This window comes from Cygnus atratus, chromosome 2 (genome assembly GCF_013377495.2).
Source record: "Cygnus atratus isolate AKBS03 ecotype Queensland, Australia chromosome 2, CAtr_DNAZoo_HiC_assembly, whole genome shotgun sequence".
Classification (NCBI taxonomy): domain Eukaryota; kingdom Metazoa; phylum Chordata; class Aves; order Anseriformes; family Anatidae; genus Cygnus; species Cygnus atratus.
Window position 1 is genome coordinate 56,198,287 of NC_066363.1, and position 23,555 is coordinate 56,221,841.

At 34.7% G+C, this 23,555-nt stretch overlaps 1 protein-coding gene across 1 annotated transcript in view; it reads right to left on the reverse strand.

Moving 5' to 3' along the window:
• The window catches only part of CNTNAP2 (contactin associated protein 2), a 1,162,302-nt gene that overhangs the window by 169,816 nt on the left and 968,931 nt on the right, over nucleotides 1–23,555 (reverse strand). The window contains exon 15 of the mRNA XM_035552545.2: nucleotides 11,417–11,544. Within this exon, the coding sequence (XP_035408438.1) occupies nucleotides 11,417–11,544 (128 nt within the window). The remainder of the gene's footprint in view (nucleotides 1–11,416; nucleotides 11,545–23,555) is intronic.

Here is a 23,555-nt window from a genome sequence, read left to right on the forward strand (position 1 = left end):
TTTGAATAATTGATTTATTGTTGTGTTAATTGCTTTATTGTTGTGGCTTTTGTACATCTTCTTTGAACAACTGGATCCTCCCTCACTCCCACTCCTGTGCCTTTGAACAACATGATCCATAAAATACAAAAGATGGTGAAAAATTTTTATCAACTAAGTGGTAAAAACAGAAATAAGTAAAATAATGAAAGTCCAGACATTTTGATTATTTAACTGTTCAAGCAGATCATCTATTAAAGGAAAACCTCAACAAAACACATTTCATTCTTGTTGCCAGGGAAAGTTGTTATTTTTGGTAACAACAGTATACCTATCTGTTGAGCTAACAGTTTCATATGCTGGTTTCCATTCTTGTCAAATCCTGACTATTGCTTAAATGTCTTAATTTTATTTGTTTGTATCCTGGACTACTATAGATTTTCTGAGATTGGGTTAGATGCAATGCACTATATGACAATAATATATTTATTTAGTAACTCACTGTCCTTCCAGGATCCCAAAGTTACCTTATAATATTATGGAGAACAGCCAGATTAGCTACCTGAAATATAATGTACGCACAGAAAATAAGAGTTCAAACATGGTAGTATATAGAGAGACAAACTTCAGAATATAAATATTCATATGAATATTCAGAATGGAGGGGTAAAATATCAGTTATTCACCTTTTAATTTGAGCTGTAGTGAAGATACTGAAAAAATGTTTATTTTTAGTTTACAAAAGCTATAGCTCACAAGTCTCTTTCTTGAAAGTAATTACTTTCTGTTTAAAGAAAGGAAAAGAGTGTCCCTCCCATGAATCAAATGTTTCATTTAGTTATGTATTTTCTAACAAAACTTTTGCATTGTTACAAAACACTAAAGCTTTTGAAAGTTCTGAAAGAAACTGAATTTTTTTTTGAAAGTGTTCATGAAATATAAGTACATTCAGCTGATTTTTTTGGGAAAGTTTTACCCAGTTTTGGACATTTAAAAAGTCTTTTTAATTCAACACCTATTTATATATGAAATAGAATTAAACAGTGACATAAAGATTCTTTTTTGAAATGTTGAAAATCAAAGTCAAAATGATGTCCTAGTATCAATCAGCATTGGACTTGATAACATGTTCAGTTTCAGATAACTTTGTATGTTTTTCAGTGTTGGTATGGCAAGTGTTTCTGAGAGTTTCTCTCCTTTTGGGGTGGGAACTTAACACATTGCAAAAATCCCTTTTTTACCATGTTTTTGGAAGCATCTTGGCTTTCTTGAAAGGTACGCTACCAACTATGGGTGAAGTCTGCCTGCCTGCATATTAAATAAGAAGGTACAATAAAAGTTCATAACAATAAATCGTCATAGAAAATCTAAAATAAATTGTATATGAGTGAATGGGACGTAGAAACATGAACTCTGTTCTTGGGCTAAAAATTGTCTTACAGCAACTTTAGTTCCTCACTTTCAGAAAGCAGAACTATTTACAATGGTAAGGCAAAAGTTTCCATCTACAGGATTTCATGAAACCAAGGGTAAATAATAGCATACGGCTATAGCATGCACGTTGGAAATTGATTAATGAAAGTAAAGGCTGAACGGATTTTGAACACATAAGTCACTATTGCTTCTCTTTCCATAACTGTATCTGTGAAGGCTGTTCTATTGAAGAAAGTTGCTTTTCTCAGTTTGATTAAATCACCTGTGCAGAAGATTCTGCACAAATGAGAGTTGAAATATGGGCATATAAAAATGTTAGAATTTGCTACTTAATATTATGAAGCTAAAAGCTTCATGATTCTGAAAGCTTAGCTAAGATTTTCCAAGTACAGATTGCTGTAAGGTCTTAAGAGTAAGCGGATAGAACTGTTTTGAATTCCTTTAATGAGAAGAAAAATATGGTTTTAGAAAGTAAAGGATTTTTTTTCACTCCATTTAATTCTACTTGAACTGATTAAAAGTTAAAACCTTGACTAAAATAATCAGTATTTTCCCTCCCCTCCCCTTCCCCCTCTCCCTTCCCCTTTCCGTAAGTCTTGTATTAAGACATAATTAGATGTAACATGGTTCCCTAGTAGAGAGACCATTGGTGCCAGTTTACAAAGCAGTGAGGGTCCTCAGCTTCTCCTTAATTAGTTTCTTTGGTGGTTGGGTGTTTCTTAGTGTTACTGAGTTGCTTTCTGTTTTGTGCTAGATGCTAGGTGCTGTGAAATCAGAAGAGATCCTTTATAACTGGATATCCTCTGCTCTGCTGCCACACACTTTTCTATGTTTAAATGAGACTGAATTTGCATACTGACACATGGTGATGAAACAGTCTGACCTTACTGTACTTCACCTTCAATCATTTTTTGCCTTTTTCTGCTCTTTCTGCTTTTTAAATGTCAGTCAGTACTGCAGGAATATATAGGCCAAAAGTATTAAAGTGAGAAAAAGTTTCACCTAAAAAATGAGCATAGATATTTTTCTCCATTTTAAACCTAATTTCTGAGATTATTCAGGTTTATGAGGTGAAATTTAAAGGTGACTATAAGTTTATGCATGTAATTGACAGGATTCCAGTAACTTCTCATTCCCCAATTTAATCTAAGGTTCTCTTAGTTCCTTACTGCTTTACTGACATCTCCTTCTCATCACATCTCTCTGCACTTTGGGAACTCTTTCATCATTTTATTTTCAGATTTTGTACCCTGCACAGTTTCTTTTCTTATTTTGCTGTAGGTAAGTGGTAAGATATTAATATGCATTACAGTCATATAGATGGTAAAATGTTGGAAATTATAATTAAAGCATAACTTTAACAGGATTTGAATTTAATATGAACAGCTACTGTATGTCATCTATCAGACTAACAAGTCTTTGCTTAAATTCCCTGGGAATTTAGAGACAATACTTTATGTGAAATGCTTCAGATACTTCTTTTTTTGTATTAAAGAAGATAAAATTAACCTGTATATAATCATAATGACGATGTGAATTTGAATAAAATTAGCTCTTAGTTGCATTGAATTCTATATATCTGAAACATAAAGCTCCTGCCTCCTCTATGGAGTTTCACCCTTTTTTTCTTTTACGATCAGTTGGAGAATTGAACATGGGCATTGACTGCCATATGTTCTCATTGCTTCGCCAAATACATAAAGAGAATATAATTTATTAGGGCCTTGAAATACAAACAAACTGCCTTCTGTAGATTATACCAACATACATATTTACAAAGGATTGAATGCATGGGAGACTTAATTAATAGTAGGCAGGTCTATTCCTAACTTCTACCAGGTAAAATGCGTATGCCACTGTCTAGTTTAAATTTCATGACAACTGTGGGAAGTGTGGAGATGTAAATTGAGCAATTGATTCCTCGTACCTAAATTCAATATATGTATAAAACAGATGTAATTTGCATTCTAAAAGACAGTAGAGAGTGTACAAAAAGTAACTGGCAGGAAAGTATGCAGTAAAGGATTAAATATATATCCACTAATAATAAATACTCAGGGCATACCCCTTTCGGGTCCTTAGGGACAGCAATGTAAATTTTACTCATAATGAAAATACACACTAAATGACAGCATAATCTCTAATACTTTCATCCATCACCAGGCGTGGGCAAAAGTGGTGTAAGTTTTGCTTTTAATCAAACACTCAGACTCTACTAGATATTGACAAAGCTTGAAAAGGTTTAAAAAAGAAGGGATTAAGCTGCATCAAGAGTCAATGCCTGCCATTAAAAGGTTCTCTCTTTTGTATATTCTGACAAGATCAGTCTCATACAAAGGGTTTCTTTTTTCTTTCTTGTTTTTGTTTGTCTGCCATGCATTATTGACTAGGTGATTTGGGGATTACTGACTGTATATGGCAGTGCTTTTTCCAGTTTGCCAAGATTATAATTTTCACTCTACTTTTCCTTTATTGTCTTGCAGTATTTGTAGGCATCCTGCTGCTTCAGGTAGACAAACAAGACATGTCAAAAAAAGGATGATGATTAAATTTTATGTGATCTGTATTTCTTCCTTCTCTGTAAAATGCATAGTGCTCAAGGGTAGGGTTTGCTCTCAGAAAGGAAATAACAGAATAAAACTTGACAGTGAGTGGGGTACATTAGAGAATATCACATATGACCTGTGAGTCAATGTGATTTATGATAAATTGTGTCACAAGTATTTATTCCATGAACACACTTTTATGCAAAGTTTCTACTGAAAGAGAGCTTTATGGACAAATTATAAACCTCAGAAAACAATGTTTTATGGTGAAAATGTTGACAGTTTATAGTCAGTGCATGAACACAGTGATAATGAGTTTTACCAATTATTTTTGTATGGAGAAAGAACTCTCAGTGATCCTTACAGTGCTGTAGAGACTCCCAACTCTCCTCCCAACTTTCTAAGCCAAAATTCCTCCCATTATACAAATACAAAGGAACGTGAGCAAAGTATCTAGAATGATTGACTCAGATTAAGATTATCACAAAGAAGGAAATATTTTTTTGGAATTTAAATAACTCCAGATGTACAAATTCAAATATTATCAACCCCCAAAAAACATCAAGACAATTCCAAGCTGATTTGCAGTTCCAGAGACATTAGGTCTCCTCATTTTGGTACTGTCCACCAAGGACTAAAAAAGGTAGATCTTATCTTGCTGAAAATGTACATAACAGTGTTATCAATTCAGCTTGAATATTTCTGATTTATGACATCAGAGAATTCTTTCTGAATGTAATTATAGTGTGCCTGAGAGTTTGTTGCAAGTAAAAAGGGACGACAAAACTATCATCCCAAATGCCAGCATTTGGAGCACTTTGCTTCCTAGGAAGGGTATGACAATATGTGTAAGAGAAACCACCGGAGGAAATACTCTTTCCTATGGCTACCTTTGGATAGATTTTAGTGAGAAAGAGAAATGTCTTATGCAAACAATGGAAGTTTTGCAGCTCCTATTTTAAGAACAGGCAAAGTTTTATTCATAGTACCAGAAATAGCCTATAGTTTTATGAGATAACCAGCCATAGTCTGAAATTTACTGTGAGGTAAGAAAAGAAAGAGTTCTCTTAGACACATAAAGGAATTCCAGAAAATCTTTTTGGTACTGTTGAAAACATTTCCTCACCAATACTAAAATAAATTCAAGTTAAAATAAATAATCAAAGCAAATAAATAATCAAAGCAAAACAGGGTTAAAGGTAAACAGAAAGAGACAGACTTAACCATGGGAAATGAAGTTATTTGCCTTGGTTATTAAACAACAATCAGTTATTAAACACCTAATAGAATGTATGCTTACTCAGAAAGTTTTAGAAGGATGACCTAGTGATTCATTCTCTTCTCTTGCATCTCTGAGGAAAGCAACCACATATGAAGAATAATCACAGCAATTTGATTAACTAAACTGGATGATCCCTATCCAAATCATGAGTGGACACAGTTACGTATTTTATCAACTTCAATAAATTCAACTGAAAAATCAAATAACTCTGAATTACTTTTATTATTATTATTATTATTTAGGCTGTTTTCATTGAAAAAAAACAACAAACACCCACTTCTCCTTTCTGCTAGTAGAATCAGAATGACTGTGACATACAGTGAGAACAATATTGTAGTGTTCTTTGGATGTATTTGTATCCCACTTGAATTACACTATGTACAGTCCAGTGCAACAAATAAATAAATACATGATGGGGCAAATAGCTGAGGAAATTCAGCAGACAAATTTTTAAGATTATTAAATGCAGCTACAGTTACTGGGAAAAAACAGTTAAATTCTTAAATGGATCAACTGTTGACTTGTATTTACCATGCTTATTACAGCTGATTAGGAAGTCATAAAAAGTTCATAAAAATAAATGTATATACATATATCTAGCAATAAAAGCAAAATATGGGGATATACAGAAAAGTGTGGAGATTTTGATTAGTTTTCTAACCCAGGTAACAAAGAAGTAACTAACACCTCAGATGGGAATTGCTTAAATTTCAGTTATTTAATCCCATCATGCTTCCAGTGTAATCATTGCTTCAAAGGTTTCAAAAAGCAATTTTTATATTTTTGTATAAAAGATGAACTGTAAGCACTCAGACTTGATTTTTTTTAAAATCATTCATATTAATATTCATATGATAACATTTTCACTTCTAGAAACCTGTAATACAAATCACTGTGTTACTGTAATGTTGTATAAGGTACAGTAGGAATAATTATCTTCTACTGAAATTACAGCTGGCTCTTTTACCTATTATAATTTTTATTTCATTTCATTTATTTTATTTTATTTATTTCATTTTTTTTTAATTTATTTTCTGGGATACTCTCCAGCTTACCTTACCTATGTATGTAACAATAATACCACTGCTGTCCTGATTATGTCAACACATTGCATATACTATTAGAGAATTGGCCTTGTTCATAGGTTTAACATGTTCCTGAAAACTGAAAGCTGATAGTAAGGCAGTGTTATTTTCTCCTGAAAATTAGGTGTTACCATTGAAAAACAAGTTCAAGATGTTGAAAGAACACACGTGAGGAAAAAGAGAAGACAACAAATTATTAGGTCATCCTTGTTAAATAGATTCCTTCTGCTATTAATTTATGTTTCTGTTAAGCACTTGCTTCAGAGATATTCTTTGACAAAGAGCTACTCTGTTTGACCCCACATACAGAATGCAATGATAAAAAATAATATAAAATCGCTGGAAAAAAAAAAGTTTTCAAATTTTTTCAACATGTCAGACTCAGCTGAAACTAGCTGGAAGAGATATCCTGCCCTTAGGACAATATAAGGTTAGTTCATTAGTGTTCTGGGAAACCTATTGGAATATAATGAAAATGGGCTTGGCATATACACGGATAACTAAGTTTATTTTTCATGACAAAAACAGTTCTGAGTCAACAAACTGAACATGTGGTACATAGGAAGTATTTTATTGAAGGAATACAAAAGACACATTGCCAAAGCATATGAGTAATGACCCTGGCAGTTGCTGTCTTTTTTAGATATCTATAGGGTGGTTTTAACACAAATCCATAGTCACCGAAAATACCTATGTTCAAACCACCATCTGATCAATTAAGCCAACTCTATTAGAATGCTCCAACAGGAAATAAAAGAGTAAAACCAAAAGTGATTTTTAGAAGTGAAAGAAACAAAGTATCAAATCGCAAAAGGAGTAATGATAAACAATACTCAAAATCAATGAATAAGAGCTCAAAGTATATTTCCTTAGACAACACACACAAGCAGTCAAATGCACACAGACAAAAACAAAACCAATGCACTGATATAAGAATCAAGTTTTGATTAGTTCTTGAATTTCTGTCATCTGTCAAGGAGACATTTTTGTCTGTCACTGCAGATCCTATGTGAACAGTGCTGTTACTGGACTTTATGAAACCTTGGCTTACAGAGAACCATAGTCAATGCAGCTGCTTCTTCCCATTTTGAAGATGGAGATGGAAAAAAATGTAAATCTGAGATGAGTAAAAAACATCTTCCCCTTAAATTTTGTTTTTGCTATGGCAGAAATGAGACAAAAGGAAAACTGACTCAAAGAGAAAGGCAAATCCAGAGCAGAACAGTTAGCTTGTTTTCCTCTGGGCTTAGAAAGAGTACACTCAAATTAAAATGCTTGGAGGTCTTTGAGAAAAGTATACACTTAGCAGGCTATAAATATAGGAGATATGAGAACGCCAGTATTTTCCTAAGTGGACTGAAAAGAAACTCTTGAATGGTACCAAAAGTCTTGAAAAGGTACCAAAAATCACAAAAGTAATTTTGATTCAATATGATTACTGATGAAATCCCAATAGTAATAGCCCCAATCTTTATAAACTAAGCTCTTCAGGTAATCACTAGATCCATTTTTGCAGCCTTGAGCTACCACCTCAGACTGAACTTAGACAGAGAAAACCCAGCAATACTAGTGTTCTTCTCTAAGGGGAGAGGGCTTGAAGTGCCTCTTTGCATTACAGTGGAGTAACAAACAGATGGCAGATGGGCAGAGTCTTTCTAGGACTGACTGGGACAAAGACAAATGTGGTAGGACTGAGGAGTCTAGGTGCTATTACTTAAGTATTAGTACAACTGAAATAGGTCTGTCAAAGGATTTCTATCAATGTTTCAAAGATACTTGAAGAATAAAGCTGATTACTTAGTGGTTCTACATAGGCCCTTTTTATCTATGTCCTGCACAGGAAACATTCACTTCAGAAAAACAAAAAGTTACCCTAATCCAATATTGCTATGGAGTCTAAGGACTGGGAAATTCTAAGTTACTCAGATACGCGTTTTTATTGTTTCCATTTTTATTCCAGCTCAGCTTAGAGGAATTTAAGAAACTGTCAGGGCAATTCTGTATGTATGAGGCCCTTTTTCCTGACTACCTTTTAGGATACAGGTAGTGTATTGTGAGGTGCAGTTAGTTATGAAAAATAGTTCTGTAACACAAAGATAGATAATGATGTATGGCTAAGTTTTCTGATTTTATTTCCGAGAATAGCCACAGTCCAAGTTTGCCCAGAACAACCTTAATCAGGTCATAAATCAGGGAATAGAAAAATGAAATAATCATTTGTGGGACAAAAATAAAATCTATATTTCTGAAGGAAGAATCTCAATCTAGTAATTTTTTTTTTGCAGTAGGAGGACAATTATAATTCAGCAATAAGTGCATTACATTTCTAAAGTTTCTTGGTTTGTGTAAGACAAATGGCACTGAGATGAATGATTTTCTGATTTACTTAGGTCAGTCAATAGCGTAAGAACGATTAAATGGTGTAACCACAGTTGTTTAATTAATTCCTTAAAAAAAAATCACTTTTCAAATCTCTCACATTGCTGATCAAAGGCCAGGCAGGATGGGTATGGGAGCAAGGTAACTGCATGACACAACAGATTTTTACTTTCTTTAATACTTCTTGCCCTCAAATACAAAGGTTCCAGCTGGCTGTTCTTATAGACTTAACTGGTAAGGCACTCTTACCTTTTACACCTTCCTTCCAACCAGACAAAAAAACCTGTATTTTTTCCCTAGTCTTCATACCTCCAGCTGAATTTATTTTACTACCTTTGAAAATAATACAATGATAGCTGCATAGAAAATGCATGCAAATGAACTTGTGATGTGAAAAAAATATCAAGATCTTGAGTATAAATAATGTCAGTTTTGATGCATGTAATACATCAAGGCATGGATTAATTCTGTTTTATAAAATTCCTTTCCACAAACTGAACATTTTGGCTCTTTGTTCCCTTGGACACATTTTGAAAATTTTGAAATTTTCCCTAGGACAAAACACTTGTATTCCAGTAAGCTGTAATCTATGGTGAGACAGCAGTGGCCTGGGGTACAACAACTGCTGTATGTGATCAAGAAAGAACATAAAGGAGAATGCACAGGGAACATAAAATGGGAGCTTTTACTAACTGCAAGGGACTGCGATTTGTATTATCTCCTGTGAGAAAACTTATACTGGCTTCCTGACAATAATACATGGTCATGGAATTAAATTCAAATTTATTCATAGGCAAAATTTCTTTAAAACTACATATTATATCTGTAAAGTCCCAACAGAAAATTCAGTTAGACAGGGTGTTAGGAGTACACCCATTCAGTTCCCCAAGTAATAAAGGCTACTGTCCTCTCAAATGAGGTTTCATATGTACAAATATTTAGAAATGGCTCAGATTTCAGAGACTGATATTTATAGAACTCATATTTAGGATATGAGGAACAAAGGTGCAAGAAAGATGCTATTTGTTATTCCTTACTCATCAGTTGTAGGAGCTTATTATGAAAATGTTTGTCAGACATAGTTGGGAAACATAGTGACCTGTGATTAATAAAACACCATAAATAACAAGCACCATATAGGTGATGTGAAAGTTGCCAAAACATCTCATGATATATATATTATATATATATATCATATATATATATATATCACATATATATATATATATATCATATATCATATATATATCATATATCATATATATATATATATATATCATATATATATATATATTATATATATATATTTTTTTTTTGGGTGCTTGTTAGACATTGGATTCATTAGCAAAAGCTGGAGGGATCATTTCCTCCAGAAAGACCACAAACAAAAAAGGAAGCTAAGCAAACTCAAGTGTATCAATGAGCAATGGCCTACAGTTTTCTCACACTGGACTGGGAGCCAGAAGACTGTCTTGTTTTTGTTCTTCTGTGACTGAGCAAAAATGTCCTCAGCTAGGATTAAATACATTAGTTTAAAGCAGGGATGATAATACTGCCTTAAAGTACTTAGAAATAGGCAAATGGCAAACATGTAGCTGTAATAAGGCAGATGAGGGAGAGCAAACCAAATCTATCCCTGTCAAGTCATGTTGGATGCTGGTTAGCACAGTGTTGTTCAGCTTGCATGTACTGTGCCCATTCCTTCAATATTTTTACATCACTGCAATCCCATAGGTTGATTTAAATGGGCTCTTCACTGACATCTGAGGATGGATTTTGTATCCGTTATAGATCATTCAAATATTAGTAACTGTAATTAAATCAGGCAACCTTTCCTTACTACACCTCTTGTAACAGAATGCACTTCAAATCTTCAAATACAGAGGATGAGTATAATCCTTGTGCCAATTGCACAATTAAGTTTTTAAAGTGTGGTTTCAAATGACCTTAAGCTCTGCTTTCAGTGGTGAATTTCACCTTCTGAAATAAATATATTGAAGTATTCAAATAGACTGAAGGAAGAATACAATCCTAACTGCATCCCCACTTTTTTTGTGTATGTGAAGTAGAAATTTCATCCTTTATACTGATTTACTCTATCACCTGCCGATCAAATTGGAGGATGTATATCTCCTATACAGCTTTAGCCTGAAAATCAGGGACTGCTATAAAAACAAACAAGCAAACAAACAAACAAAAACAAACCCTTGTTTTACAAATAAATGTTTAGCTTTGATATGGTTAACACTTGATAACAATCTTGTTAAACTTTATACAGCTGTAAACACAGTTTACAGTGAAAAGTTTTGCCATCATGCTACTGTTTATACCCCATGAACAAAGTTTACAGTGATATGCCTAGCAATGCTAATGGCGTTGACAACAGTGCCGAACAGAAGCACAGATGTTGAAAGATATTCTTTTGCAATCTATATCACTGTTTATATCTACATAAACTTAGTTGAATAATCAAGTTGCCACATTTACCATAAAAAAGACAAATATCCACATTTTAAAAGCAAAGATGAATAATTATACATGCAGTTACATAGATAAAAATTCTCAAAACACATCATGCTTCCATAGAAAAAGGTCTCTGACCAGACAACCACTTGCCAAAATTTGCATAGGGAATCTACAATATTACTAAATTAAAATTTAGCTTTTTTTTTTCTACCCATGATTAAGTGGAAGAAAATTAGCCAACTTACTATCTCCTTGACAACGCACGGGACCCACAGATATCTTGGCTTCAGACCCAGGCCGGTCAATGTCTCCAACAACAACTTGACTCACTGGTAGGTGCTCTTTGTATGACAACATCCCAGTGTCTTTTCTCCTGAATTATAAGAAAGCAGTTGTGAAATACATAAAAATAGTTTGCTTCATCACGATTGTTGCCAATGAACTAATGCAATAATTACACCAGTAAAATGCTATCCTCTAAAAATTTGTCCCAAGTGACATCCGTTTGACTAATATATCAATAAATGCATTTGTTTACTGGAAAATGAATGGATAGCAGGTACACAGTCAGAGGAGCAGTTTTTGGCATGGCCTGTCCTGGATTCAGCTGGAATTTTTTGAGTCTTCCTGCTTTCCAGGCTGACCAGCTCCATAGTAGTGGGTAACAGTTTGCTGTTGATTTCTTTGCTGTGAATGGGAACACAAGTAAGGCTTCCTCAGGTGTCTTTGCTCTAGCTGATGACAGTTACTATCCTAATGATAAGACCTCTACATACCAAGGAAATAGTGTTTCTTTCAAATTTAATATTCTAGTATTATCTAAAAGAGAGATATTGAAGGCTAATTGTCTGAAAAGGCTTATCATGTTTGTCCTGTTATTTTTAACAATAAGTGACTAAGTCCCAAAATCTAAATTTGTGAATCTAACCATGAGTATGCAGCTACTCCTCAAATCCCATTTCAGTTGGTAAGATCCCTAAAATTTGATTTATAGTTGTGTAGAAACTCCTTGTCTCAACTACAGTGAGTAACTCAGTGTCTTTTTCATGCCTAGTTCAAATCACTATGCACTGATACAACATTTAGTCTTTATCATTTCAGGAGCTGAATACAGTTGGCATGTTGAAGGCTGTTTCTTCCAAATAGAAAATAAAACAAACCAAATTTAATTAGATACCTCAACTCTCGGTTACTGGGTTTTTGTTTGTTTGTTTGTTTGTTTGTTTTTAACATAAAGACATGGAAAATGAAAAGTATCCACACCGGGACACGGAAAAAAAGCACTATACATTTTAACAAAAAAGAAAGTAAGAGGAAGTGTAATTAATTCATTTTTTTTCCCTGCTTTGTTTCTAGCTGTACCTTGCCATGTTCTTGAGTATTTGAAGTAATCAACTTTCAGATCTAAGGTTCAGTTTCTTTGATCAACAGTAGCACAGGATGAAGGATGAAGTCAGGATCTGGAAAAGATACTGAAGTGTAAAGTACCAACATAACTGGTAACTGGTAAAGATTTCAGAAACCTGGAAGTCTTTCATCTCTAACATAGATGATTCCATGATCTGACTCATTAAATTGCTAATAACTGGGAAGCACTGCAGGGATTTCAAGATCCGTGATAACATTCAGAGTTTTCCATTAGCACAGACTCCAGTCAAAAGCCTCACTAGGTCCTTCTGAAGATATGAATTAAGAAAAAATCATCACATTTTTGAGTGACAGCTAATTGGAAGTGGTGTCTCTTCTCTGTGATGAGGGAGTAATTAGAGATTTAATTACTAGAGCTTTTCAAACAGTACATGTCTGTTTTCCTTAGCTGTATGTTCTTCCCCTTCAGAGCACATGCCTTTCTCCCTGGAACCTTTATATTGCAGAGACCATTAACTCTGTTTGGACACAGCTAGACCAGGTGCTATGAACACAGGTCAGCAAGGCTGTTACAGGGGACTGCTAAAAAGGAAGGAAAATGGAGAGAAACCCTCACAGCTTCTTTTGCAGATTGTGCTAGGTTGCACTTTTCATCTATAGGTTGCAATACACTTTACAGATGTTTCATTATCATAAATTTGGAGACCAGAGATATAAGAAAAAGGAGATTAAAGGACTTTCCATATAAGAAAGAAAAGAGGTAACAAAGCCAGGTATGAAGTCCTAATCTTCCATCTCTGTTAAAGACAGATATCCATAGGAACCACTCCCTTCTAATAGAGGATACATGTATATCATCACTTTACATTTTGTGAGATCTTCCTCTGAGACTGGCTTTCTCTGCTGATTGCTGCTCTTTCAAAGAATGCTTTATTTAAAACAAAGAATTCTTCAAAGTGTAGTAAAAAGTATTGGCATTCTTCTTATTTCATTCTCCTCTCACAGAAAGAGCTAATATTTCTGCTGCAAATAAGGATGTCAGAGGGCAGTCCTTTTCTTATTGCCAGTAACTCTTACCTCCTTTAAAAGAAATAAAAAGTAGTAATGATTTTCACCCTCTTCTTCATTGATCACGTTTCTACTCATTTTAATATTTTATTTGTGCACTTAATGATATGGTCATTTTAAAACAGTTGTCATGAAAATAAAGCTAAATATTACAGCTATTTTCTGGAATAGCTCTATTTTCTGACAATTGGTTTCTTGTCTCATCATTGTAGGAAAGGCATTCTAGGCATTCTCCCCTGCAAAAGAACTGTTATTGAGTGGTGGGAGTACTAGTCTGAGTAGAGAAAAATTACTTGTCTTTTCTTCAACAGAACCTGTGTAGTTTGTTTTCTGTTAAAAAAAAAAAAAAAAAGATAATGATAGCTTTTGTCACCCCAGCCATGCACTAAAAAACCAAATACCTTTGAGAAACTAAGTGGCTCTTTTATGATTTTCAAAGGTACTTGTAGTTCCTCTGGACATACAAATCACTGCTGACAAAGTCAAAAAAGTTATAAACCGAAAACTGATTATAATGCTCGTCTTTGTACTACATATTTAGAAATAATCACAGCTGGAATACTCAGTTCCAAGAAGTGATAATGCTTCCACCAGTATCTAAAGATTTTTCACATTAAGAGGGTGAAGAGAGACTCTGAAGTTCTTCCTCACCAAAGAAAATCCCCTCAAGAGAATAAAGATTGAATTCAGAGTGTGTCATATTCCTGCTAATAGCCAAATGGGAGATGAATGAATCTGATCAAATCCTGTAATTATTACCAGGAGATATCGATGAAATCTCTGTGTAATTTTATATTTCTAATTTTTGTTCCTATATATAACAGTCTGCAAAGTGCTTCAGGGTGCCTTTGAATGAAAGCAGAAGATATTAGTATAAGATTTATCATTGTTTTGATTATGATCATCTACATACTCTTTGCAAGCATTCTGTGGTATGGAAAGAAGAAATGCATTATGCATGTATCAGCAAATGACATATTCAAAGTAATGATAAAATTCTGTATTGCTATTAATTTGTTTATATAATGATTTTATACAAACAGACTTCTGATACCAGAGTTTTATTTATTTATTTTCTCCAATTTTGTTAGACATCACTTAATTATCAGTCCAGTCCTACACAGGAGAAAACATAAAGAATATATTACAGGTAGGAATGGACTTACTTATAGAGATATGCTTACATGACCTGAGGAACTTGAATTGTTTTGAGAATATGAAACAAACAAACAAACAAAAAAACACATATTGGATTGAAACAGCTGTGTTAAGCATTTATTAATTATTAGTAGAGATTTGAAGAACACAAACTCCCAAGTATTCCCATTTAGAAAATATATAATTGTCTATGTTGTGGTTTAGCCCGGCTGGCAGCCAAACACCACACAGCCGTTCACTCACCCTCCCCCCTCCCTCTCCGGGATGGGGGAGAGAAACGGGAAAGTGAAGCCTGTGAGTTGAGATAAGGACAGTTTATTAAGACAGGGAAAATAATAACAATAACAATAATAATAATAATAATAATAATAATAATAGTAATAATGTGTACAAAGTGATGCACAATGCAATTGCTCACCACCCGTTGACCGATGCCCAGCCTATCCCCGAGCAGCCGGCCCCCCCACCCCGGCTAGCCACCCCTATATATTGTTCAGCATGACGTCAGATGGTATGGAATACCCCTTTGGCCAGTTTGGGTCAGCTGTCCTGGGTCTGTCCCCTCCCAGCTCCTGCTGCACCCCCAGCCTGCTCGCTAGCAGGACAAAGCGAGAAGCTGAAAAGTCCTTGGCTTGGTGTAAGCATTGCTCTACAACAATTAAAACATCGGCATGTTATCAGCGCTCTTCTCATCCTAATCCAAAACATAGCACCCTGCCAGCTACTAGGAGGAAAATTAACTCTGTCCTACCTGAAACCAGGACAGTCTACCTCTCACAAGAACCCGTATTGTAATACCTGAATTTCCATAATATATTTGAGAGACATTAAGCAGTTTAGTCCAGAAAATATCTGAAAATGAATATCTCTTAAAAAAAAAAATCACAAAGGGTACCGATGTGCCAAGTATTAATGCTTTCTTCAAAAATATCTAGCAATAATTTTATTTACACTAGAACCACTAAGAAAAGTTAATATTACAGAGTATTTCATGAACAATGCAATTTTGGCAGCAGCACTAATAAACTGGAAGTGAGTTACTTGGAAATATGCAAACTGTAATTAACAGGATTAAAAAGATGGTAAACAAAAGCTAGGATTTAAGAGGAACTAGATAACTTTGGAAAGGTTTTGATGAAATTTACTCAACTGCTTTATGTGCATACTAAGCAGCACAAGAACTGTACTTTCAGATTCACCCTATTCAAAGGGCTCTGCCCTATTTATGAATTGTATAGGGATAACAATATACTCTAGGCTGAAAACTTCTATTCACACTTGAATTGACTGTTCTCATGGATTCTTATAGATCCCTTGTGCCTTTCCCACGTCTTGTCACTGCCGGCACCCTTATACATTAAGTTGGAGCTAATGACACCTCTGATTTGGCTGCCAAGGGGTATTATGGAACATTTCTCATTACTAGATGGGAACATAAAAAATGATGGAGAATCATAACTCAATTCTATTTTTTTTTCATACTGACATTGGAAAGGCCGAGGTCCTATGAAATTTGCTGTTCTCATATTCGTAATAACAGAAGAAGAAGCTTCAACTCTTACAGTCAAAACTGGTCTTAAGATAATTAAGCTTATTCTCCAGCATACAGGCAAAAAATGGAGGAGCAAAGTGCCATCAACCTTTTTGCATCATGCACTTAGTTACGATGATGTCAGATTTACCAAACAGAACATTTAGTAACAGGTGGTTTTAACAGTTTTTTTTTTTTTTTGGGGGTGTGTGTGTGTGTAAGCAACTCCTATGTGCAGACTGATGGGCAAAACAAGGGTTTTTAAGGGGCTGTTTCAGTGGTAAATGCAAAAGAAAAACAGGGAAGCAGTTCAGGTTATTATATATATATATATATTTTTTTTTTTTTGGAAAGCTGTCACTTCTTGAAAATCTAAACTATATAAAAAAAGGACTATCTCATCCTAGCACCCAAATTACAAAAAATTACAGACTACATAAGCAAGTCCATTCTTTCACATTATTACTGAAGATAAATTATACTTAAGACATGATGTTGGTGGTACAGCAAACACAAGTAATCCCTGCTAGAAATTAGAAAAGATTAAATAGATTAAATGATCTTAATACACATGCCTCATATTCACAAAAAAATCACACCAAGAGAATGACGAACTAAGTTATCTTCACTGATAATTAACTGTACAAGAAAAAAAATGCATTTAGCACAAGTCACTTAAATTCCTTTGAAGAACTTCAAAGTTTATTTTTTTCAAATTGACCAGTTCCAATTAGCTATGCAAAGGCAGGTTTAATTCACACTTTTTCCTGGGACTGAGACTTAGATCTCTTTCTCCACTTTATGGACCATCTAACCCTCCCCTGGTCTTTCGGCTGAAAAAGTTTTAAAATTGTATTAGAAAATAAATTTGCCCATTTGGACATGTCTCACATTTTATAATCCTGTAACACCAAGCCTTTTAATTAAAAAATCCAAGTTAATTTGAGTTATTATAATCATTATTTTGAGGATTATATGTTTTATTGGTGATTAGGTGATGTGTAAAGGATGTGATTTTCTAATTTTCTAATAAAAAAAAATCTAATTTAAACTGAAGCAATATTAGTTAGTTTGTTTTTTACATTTGCATGCATTTTTCATATATTCGAATGCGTTATAGTTAACATAGTGACTTTTAGTAATAAGAATTGTAACATTTTATTGTATGAATACTAAAAGCAGTTATCTAATGAAATGTATTTTTAACATCTGTACAATCGAATATATTACTGTAAGACCTATGCAGATATGTGATGAATTCTTTATTTATTCTACTAACTGTCTATAAGCCTTTGGATCATGTCTAATCAAACTCTCAGACCAAATGTGCTTCAGCCAGCATTTTGCAAGGCACAAGGATCTGTACTGGAAAAAATATTAAAAATCTCAGAGCAGCAGCTTGGGGGTTTCATTTCTTGGACTTCTTGACAACTTTGACAGTTTTATTTTGTATGACTGAATAAGCTAAATAAAAATAATTGAGTATGGCATGACAAAATAACAGATGGCTATAGTTAATGCTGACTTCAGCCCATATATGCCTGTTGACTTCAATAAAGTTCTAAAGTGCATAATTTAGTGTTGAATTTGGTCCAGAAAACTTAATGAAGAATGGGACTTAGTGCACCTAGAACATTTCTGAAAAAAATGGTTACATAAACTTTACCATTCCTCCCACCTTTTCGCTAGCATTTCCTGTAGAGTTCATCCAACACATACGCATATTCCTCCTACAACACTTAAACCAGTCTATGCTTCACACAAAGTTACCATGCAGAACATAAGAGTGCAGTGATTTAGCTAACCTCTTCATTGCTTCTATAGCTACAATACACAATATTATGGGGAAAAATCTCAGTTAAGCACGCCTTGGAACAGAGTGCTTGATTAGATAACTTCATAAAATTTTCGTGCATATGTTAAGTAGGTAGGCTCTGCCTTCCGAATTTGCATCTTCTGGTAAGCATTTTTCATGCTTATCCTCTCTTTTGTCTTTATATTTCAAACTATTGTTGGGATTGCTTATTCTTAATATAGATGATATCCCAGCCCTTTTACCCTTACTTTTCAGGTTCTGTGAAATAAAGATTGTTAGTAAGCATAAAGATGTCTCATATGAAAAATGTGGTATTCAGGTGTGTTTGGTTCTGCTTTCTGTAAAAAATTACAGTTATCCTACTTTTGTATCACAGGTGACATTTTGGGAAACAGAAAAATTACATTACTTGCTATCATCATATGGGAAGTAAGAGTACCAGCATCCTTTTTCTCAATAATAAACTATTGAAATAGCCAAGAAAAAAGACAAAAAAAAAATGGGGAAAGAAATAATGTTATATACTATTACAAGTAAAATTCCAAGAGAATTTGCTATTCAGCTATTTATTTCCTTTCTGTAAGGACACCAACCAGGTACTGACTGATTTTTAAGAAAAGTTAGGTATTTGAGGTTATTTTTCAGTAAGTTCTTTCTGGTTTGAACTGAACTCAAGCTTTAATTCTAATAATCACAAATCTTGTTTTCTTTATCTATAATCAATTCTCATTCTTTAAACATTGTATTTTCATGGTATTACACATGATCTACTAATTGTCTCCCCTCAGTAGACCTTGGGTCCCCTTTAGTTCTTAGTCAGAGGTAACTATCATGTTGTAGTTTATATTTTTCTCTAGTCTTAGCCCCAGAAGTTTGTTTCCCATTTATTTTTGTGGGTGTGTGGAAGAACAGAAACCCATAAGAGTGAGTGCTCTCAAAGGAGCGCTTACCCAATCAGGACAGAACAATTTTATCTAGTCTGTATTATGTAGCATACATCTGTAGCTCCTCACTTAGCATGAGGACCTCTAGGGTAAGACTAGTTAAGACTGCCCTCCAGAGTTGGAATTAGTGATCCTATATATTATTTTTTACTTCTTACCTAATAAATAGAAAAGTTGCTTCTAACTGTGAAGTTCTTAATAAAAGTGGTTTCCAAACAAATTCTCTCAATAGAGCAAAGTCATCAGCTTTTGTTCTTGTTTGTTTGTTTTGTTTGACCTATGAAAGGTAAACCCTTCAAATTAACTGGTAACTACAAAAGAGGTCAGGAACAAACAGCTATTTCAAACTTTAAGCTAAGCCAGAGCCAAATGGAAGAAGGACTTTATAACAGCCATTGCCAACACCAAAACCAAACCCAAAACCAAACAAGAACAACAACAAAAGTGAAGGATTAACTACAAATTGTGTTATAAAAATGATGTATAATGTTTCTACATCTACTGGGGAAGGAAAGTGGTGTCTAATATCATGAAAGTGCTTTAGTTAGAGGAAGAATTAAATATCCATCTACAAAGCATTTTAAATGTACCCACAGTCATCAGAAATAATTATATGAAACTGAATACTCCAGGATATACAAGCACATTTAAAGCAATGGTGCAGTATAGAGGTAATTAACAGATTTTATTTTTTTATTTTTTCGTTACGGAAACACTCTGGTATAAAGTATAAGTAAAACATGAATGCTTGTCACTTTCCCTCGACTTGTAAACACACACATCTGAAAATTACTTGCGTTGCAACTGCTCTTTCTTTTAGTGCTCTTGCTAAAAAGACAAATAACCTTATTTTATAATGATATGCAATTTTTTCCATAGATTAATTTTCTTATGGCCTTTTCATGTTTTTATGATACCATTGCCTCTTGTTTGCATATGTGTATATCCACACACATGTACTACAGCAACAGTTGACATCAGTAAGGATGTTAAACAGGGTATTTACTAAAGTTTTAAAAAATTGCATTTGTGTAATATGTACAAATGTGTCACCTCCAGAGGCAGTTGAGTTCTGCAGGGCTGTGGCCAGTGAATATCTTGGAGGCACTGCATTTACTCGCAGCATTATGAGACAACTGAGTGACTGAAATTAGGACGTGAGCTATAGGGAAGATATGACGTTATACTTTTTCCTAAATATCAGGCCAAATGCAGACACCCTTGCTTAGAAAAATCTGACTTTTGCTGTCAGTTCTACTGACTGCAGAGTGGCAAATATTTGTCTAACATTTTGTTGACTGCACTTATACAAGTGTACTGAGTCTGGCTGGGATGGAGTTAACTGTCAAGCCCATTTACTGCTGAGCTTTGCACATGTGGCTAGAATGGTGTTGAGAATGCACCTACTGCAAAGGCTTGGGTTAGGAAGATGTTGGTGGAGACATCACTGGGATAGCTGACCCGAAGCAGCTAAAGGGTTATTCCATACCATATGATATCGTGTTAAACAATAAAAATTATGAAAAAGGAGGAGGAGGCCCCCTCATTTATTACAAATGTGTTTATCTTCCATGCATGCAACTGCTACATGTAGTGAGGCCCTGGCCCTGCTTATTGGGAAATATCTGGACATCACCTAGTGATAGGAAGTGCAGAATATTTTTTTTCCATCATGGCAATGATCTCCCTCCGTCCCTCCCTCCCTCCCTCCCTCCCTTCTTTCCTTCCTTCCTTCCTTCCTTCCTTCCTTCCTTCCTTCCTTCCTTCCTTCCTTCCTTTCCTCTTGTTCCCTTTCTTTCTTTCCTAACACAATTAATTCTGAGCTCAAACTGTCTTTTCCTAGCACAATGCTTGATGAACCCATCCAAGACTTTTTAGTACATAGCATGCTGTCTGATTTGTGCATGGGCCTGTCACAACCCTGACTGCATGGATTGAAAAGGCTCTGGGCTGTGAGTTTCTAAGAACCGATGACAACGCGGTCATGGCCAAAGGAGGCTGATGATGAAGTGGCTGAGAAGTTCTAACTCCCTCCTTATCCATAACAGCAGCGCTTTTCAGGACTCCAGGCAGTCCTGAGTAGGCCTGGTGGGGAAGCTGACCCTGAAGCAGCCAGGCTGTGCTTCTCTAATCTTTCAAGCTGTGGCTCTGCAGCAATTTTATCAGCATTAGGTTAAGACAGAAATTAAAATGTAATAGTTTGGGTGCAAAGGCTTAGGGCCCAAAGTGTTTGCATCTGGTGCAGTCAGAGCCTTGACAATGTTGTGCTGCACTTTAATGCAATAAATATGTTAATTTGCCAAATGTTGATGTATTTTTTTCTTTCTTGATGGCTTAAATGTAGCTTACTGCAGGTGTCTCTTGCCTTAAAATGAAAGTCTATGAGGTAAAAGTTGCCCCATGAATGTAAGGGATACTGAGATATCTATCACTTCTAACTGTAAACAAAGGCTACACAAGCAACATTGCAGAGGCTGCAGTCACTGATTACAGCTCTCTGCTATTGCAAGCAGCCACACTACCTAATCTTCTTTAGAATCTGATCACATCTCAAATTAGGAAGAATTTGGCTACTCAACCCCAATACTCATATCTGAAAGCTGTTCCAGAACATTCATGCTAGCTATAAAGCCTGCTTTCCAGATTTAAATACTTGATTCACAGGACATTCTTTTTTTGTGTTCGCAAATGTCACAATAAATATTTCTTCCTTGTTCTGTTTTACTGCAGTGTATTTTTAGGGAAAATGGTGTCACAACCTTTCAGCACATAGGAGAGGGAACACAATGCAGAGACAAATAAGCTATTGCCAGTCCCATCTAGTGCATGTAATGCTGTGCAAAGATTGTAGTTTTGCCCTGAGAAGCAGTCTGGCTACACTGGCAAGGACAACACCTGAGCAAATAAGCCTTGCCAAAAGCCTTCTGAGATACATGAACAGAAGAAATGTTCTGTGGGATCAAAACAATGGTCCACCTGCTTCATCCTCCTGCTGCAGACAGTGGCAATAAGAGATGCTACTCAGGGTGAGTGTGTGAGCCTGACCCTTTCTGTCATCTGCTGACCTTCTACTCCCCCACCAGCTACCATCATCATATTAAAAATGTTACAGGGTGCACAGTGTTCACCATTTATTGACCTGTTGTGTATGAATCTGTTCTGTCCTTTCCTGAACATACTTACATTGTCTGCTTGCACAACCTCCTGTGGCAGCTAGTTGCAGAAGTTTACAACCAGCTGTGTAAAGAAGTACTTTTTTTCCCCCATCTGTTTTAAACAGTTCTCATACCAATTCACTTGTTTATATCTAGCTTTGAGTGTCATTGTGTTATGCTCCAGTGCACTGCATAGGTATACTAATAGTGTTCCATTGTATATTAACATCCCTTATTTTTCTTCTTTATAAAATGGGGAAAAAAAAAAAAGAGTAAAAGAGCTCTATGTGCATGCAATAACAATGCTGGGTGAAAGTACCCCAGTTCTTTCTGAGCAAGGTAACACACTGTTTGAAGGAACGTCTTAAGAAAATGATTCAGTGAGGAAACAATGTTTACATATCATTAAGGAAGTGGAATTCAGAAATGGAAATGTATGAATTAACTGTTTTCCAACATCTTCAAACATAAAAAAAAAAAATCCACACACAAAAAAATCCCACAAATTGTTTGCAAACAATAATAATCTGTTTTAAGATAGAGAGGACACACTGTTAATAAATGCAATAGAACCTGGAGGTCTACAGACATATTCTTCAGCTGTATAAACATAATATAAACTATTATAAGGATTTATGCATGGTTGTAAGTGATTTGCAAGTATTCATGTATCAGAAGTGGAAACTGAAATCATGTACAAATCATGATGTATAAAAATCACAAATGCATCACTAGAAATTCTTAAGAAAGTTTTAAGTAAGGGCAGGTAGAAAAATTCAATTGTTTTGTTCAGTTCTGGAACAGCTGAATAACTACCTTGCTAATCCTCCATTAGAGAAACTTGTAAAAAAAATCGTGTTAACAGTAATAAAAAGTTTAATGTTTTTAAGGATAACGTTACTTATAGATCATCAACAGGAGTAAGCATCAATTGGTCAACTGATTGAGTCTTCAAAAATATTCTTCAGATCAATAAAATAAGGTTTTGTTTCTTTGTTTGTTTTGCTTTGCTTTAGTTTCCTATAAAGAAAGAAAACATGAATTTAATGAATTTTCAAGATACTTTCCCATTTTGTTTACACACGCAGTCTTCAGTTTTCACCATTGAATTTATTCTGTAACAATTGCCTCCATTCCCCCATGTTCTCTTTAGTGTTCATTCTTGACTGAAGATGAAAAAGCTATAACAAAGTAGAAGACTAGATGATTTAGTACCCCATTAAACTTTCTTTTCCTTGAGATTAGGTCTTTTCTTGGGAGTTGTAATTAAAATAACTCAGTGTGCATTCTGGCAGTTCTATTACACATTATTTAAATTTTCTTTCTGAGTTGAGAACCCTTAAG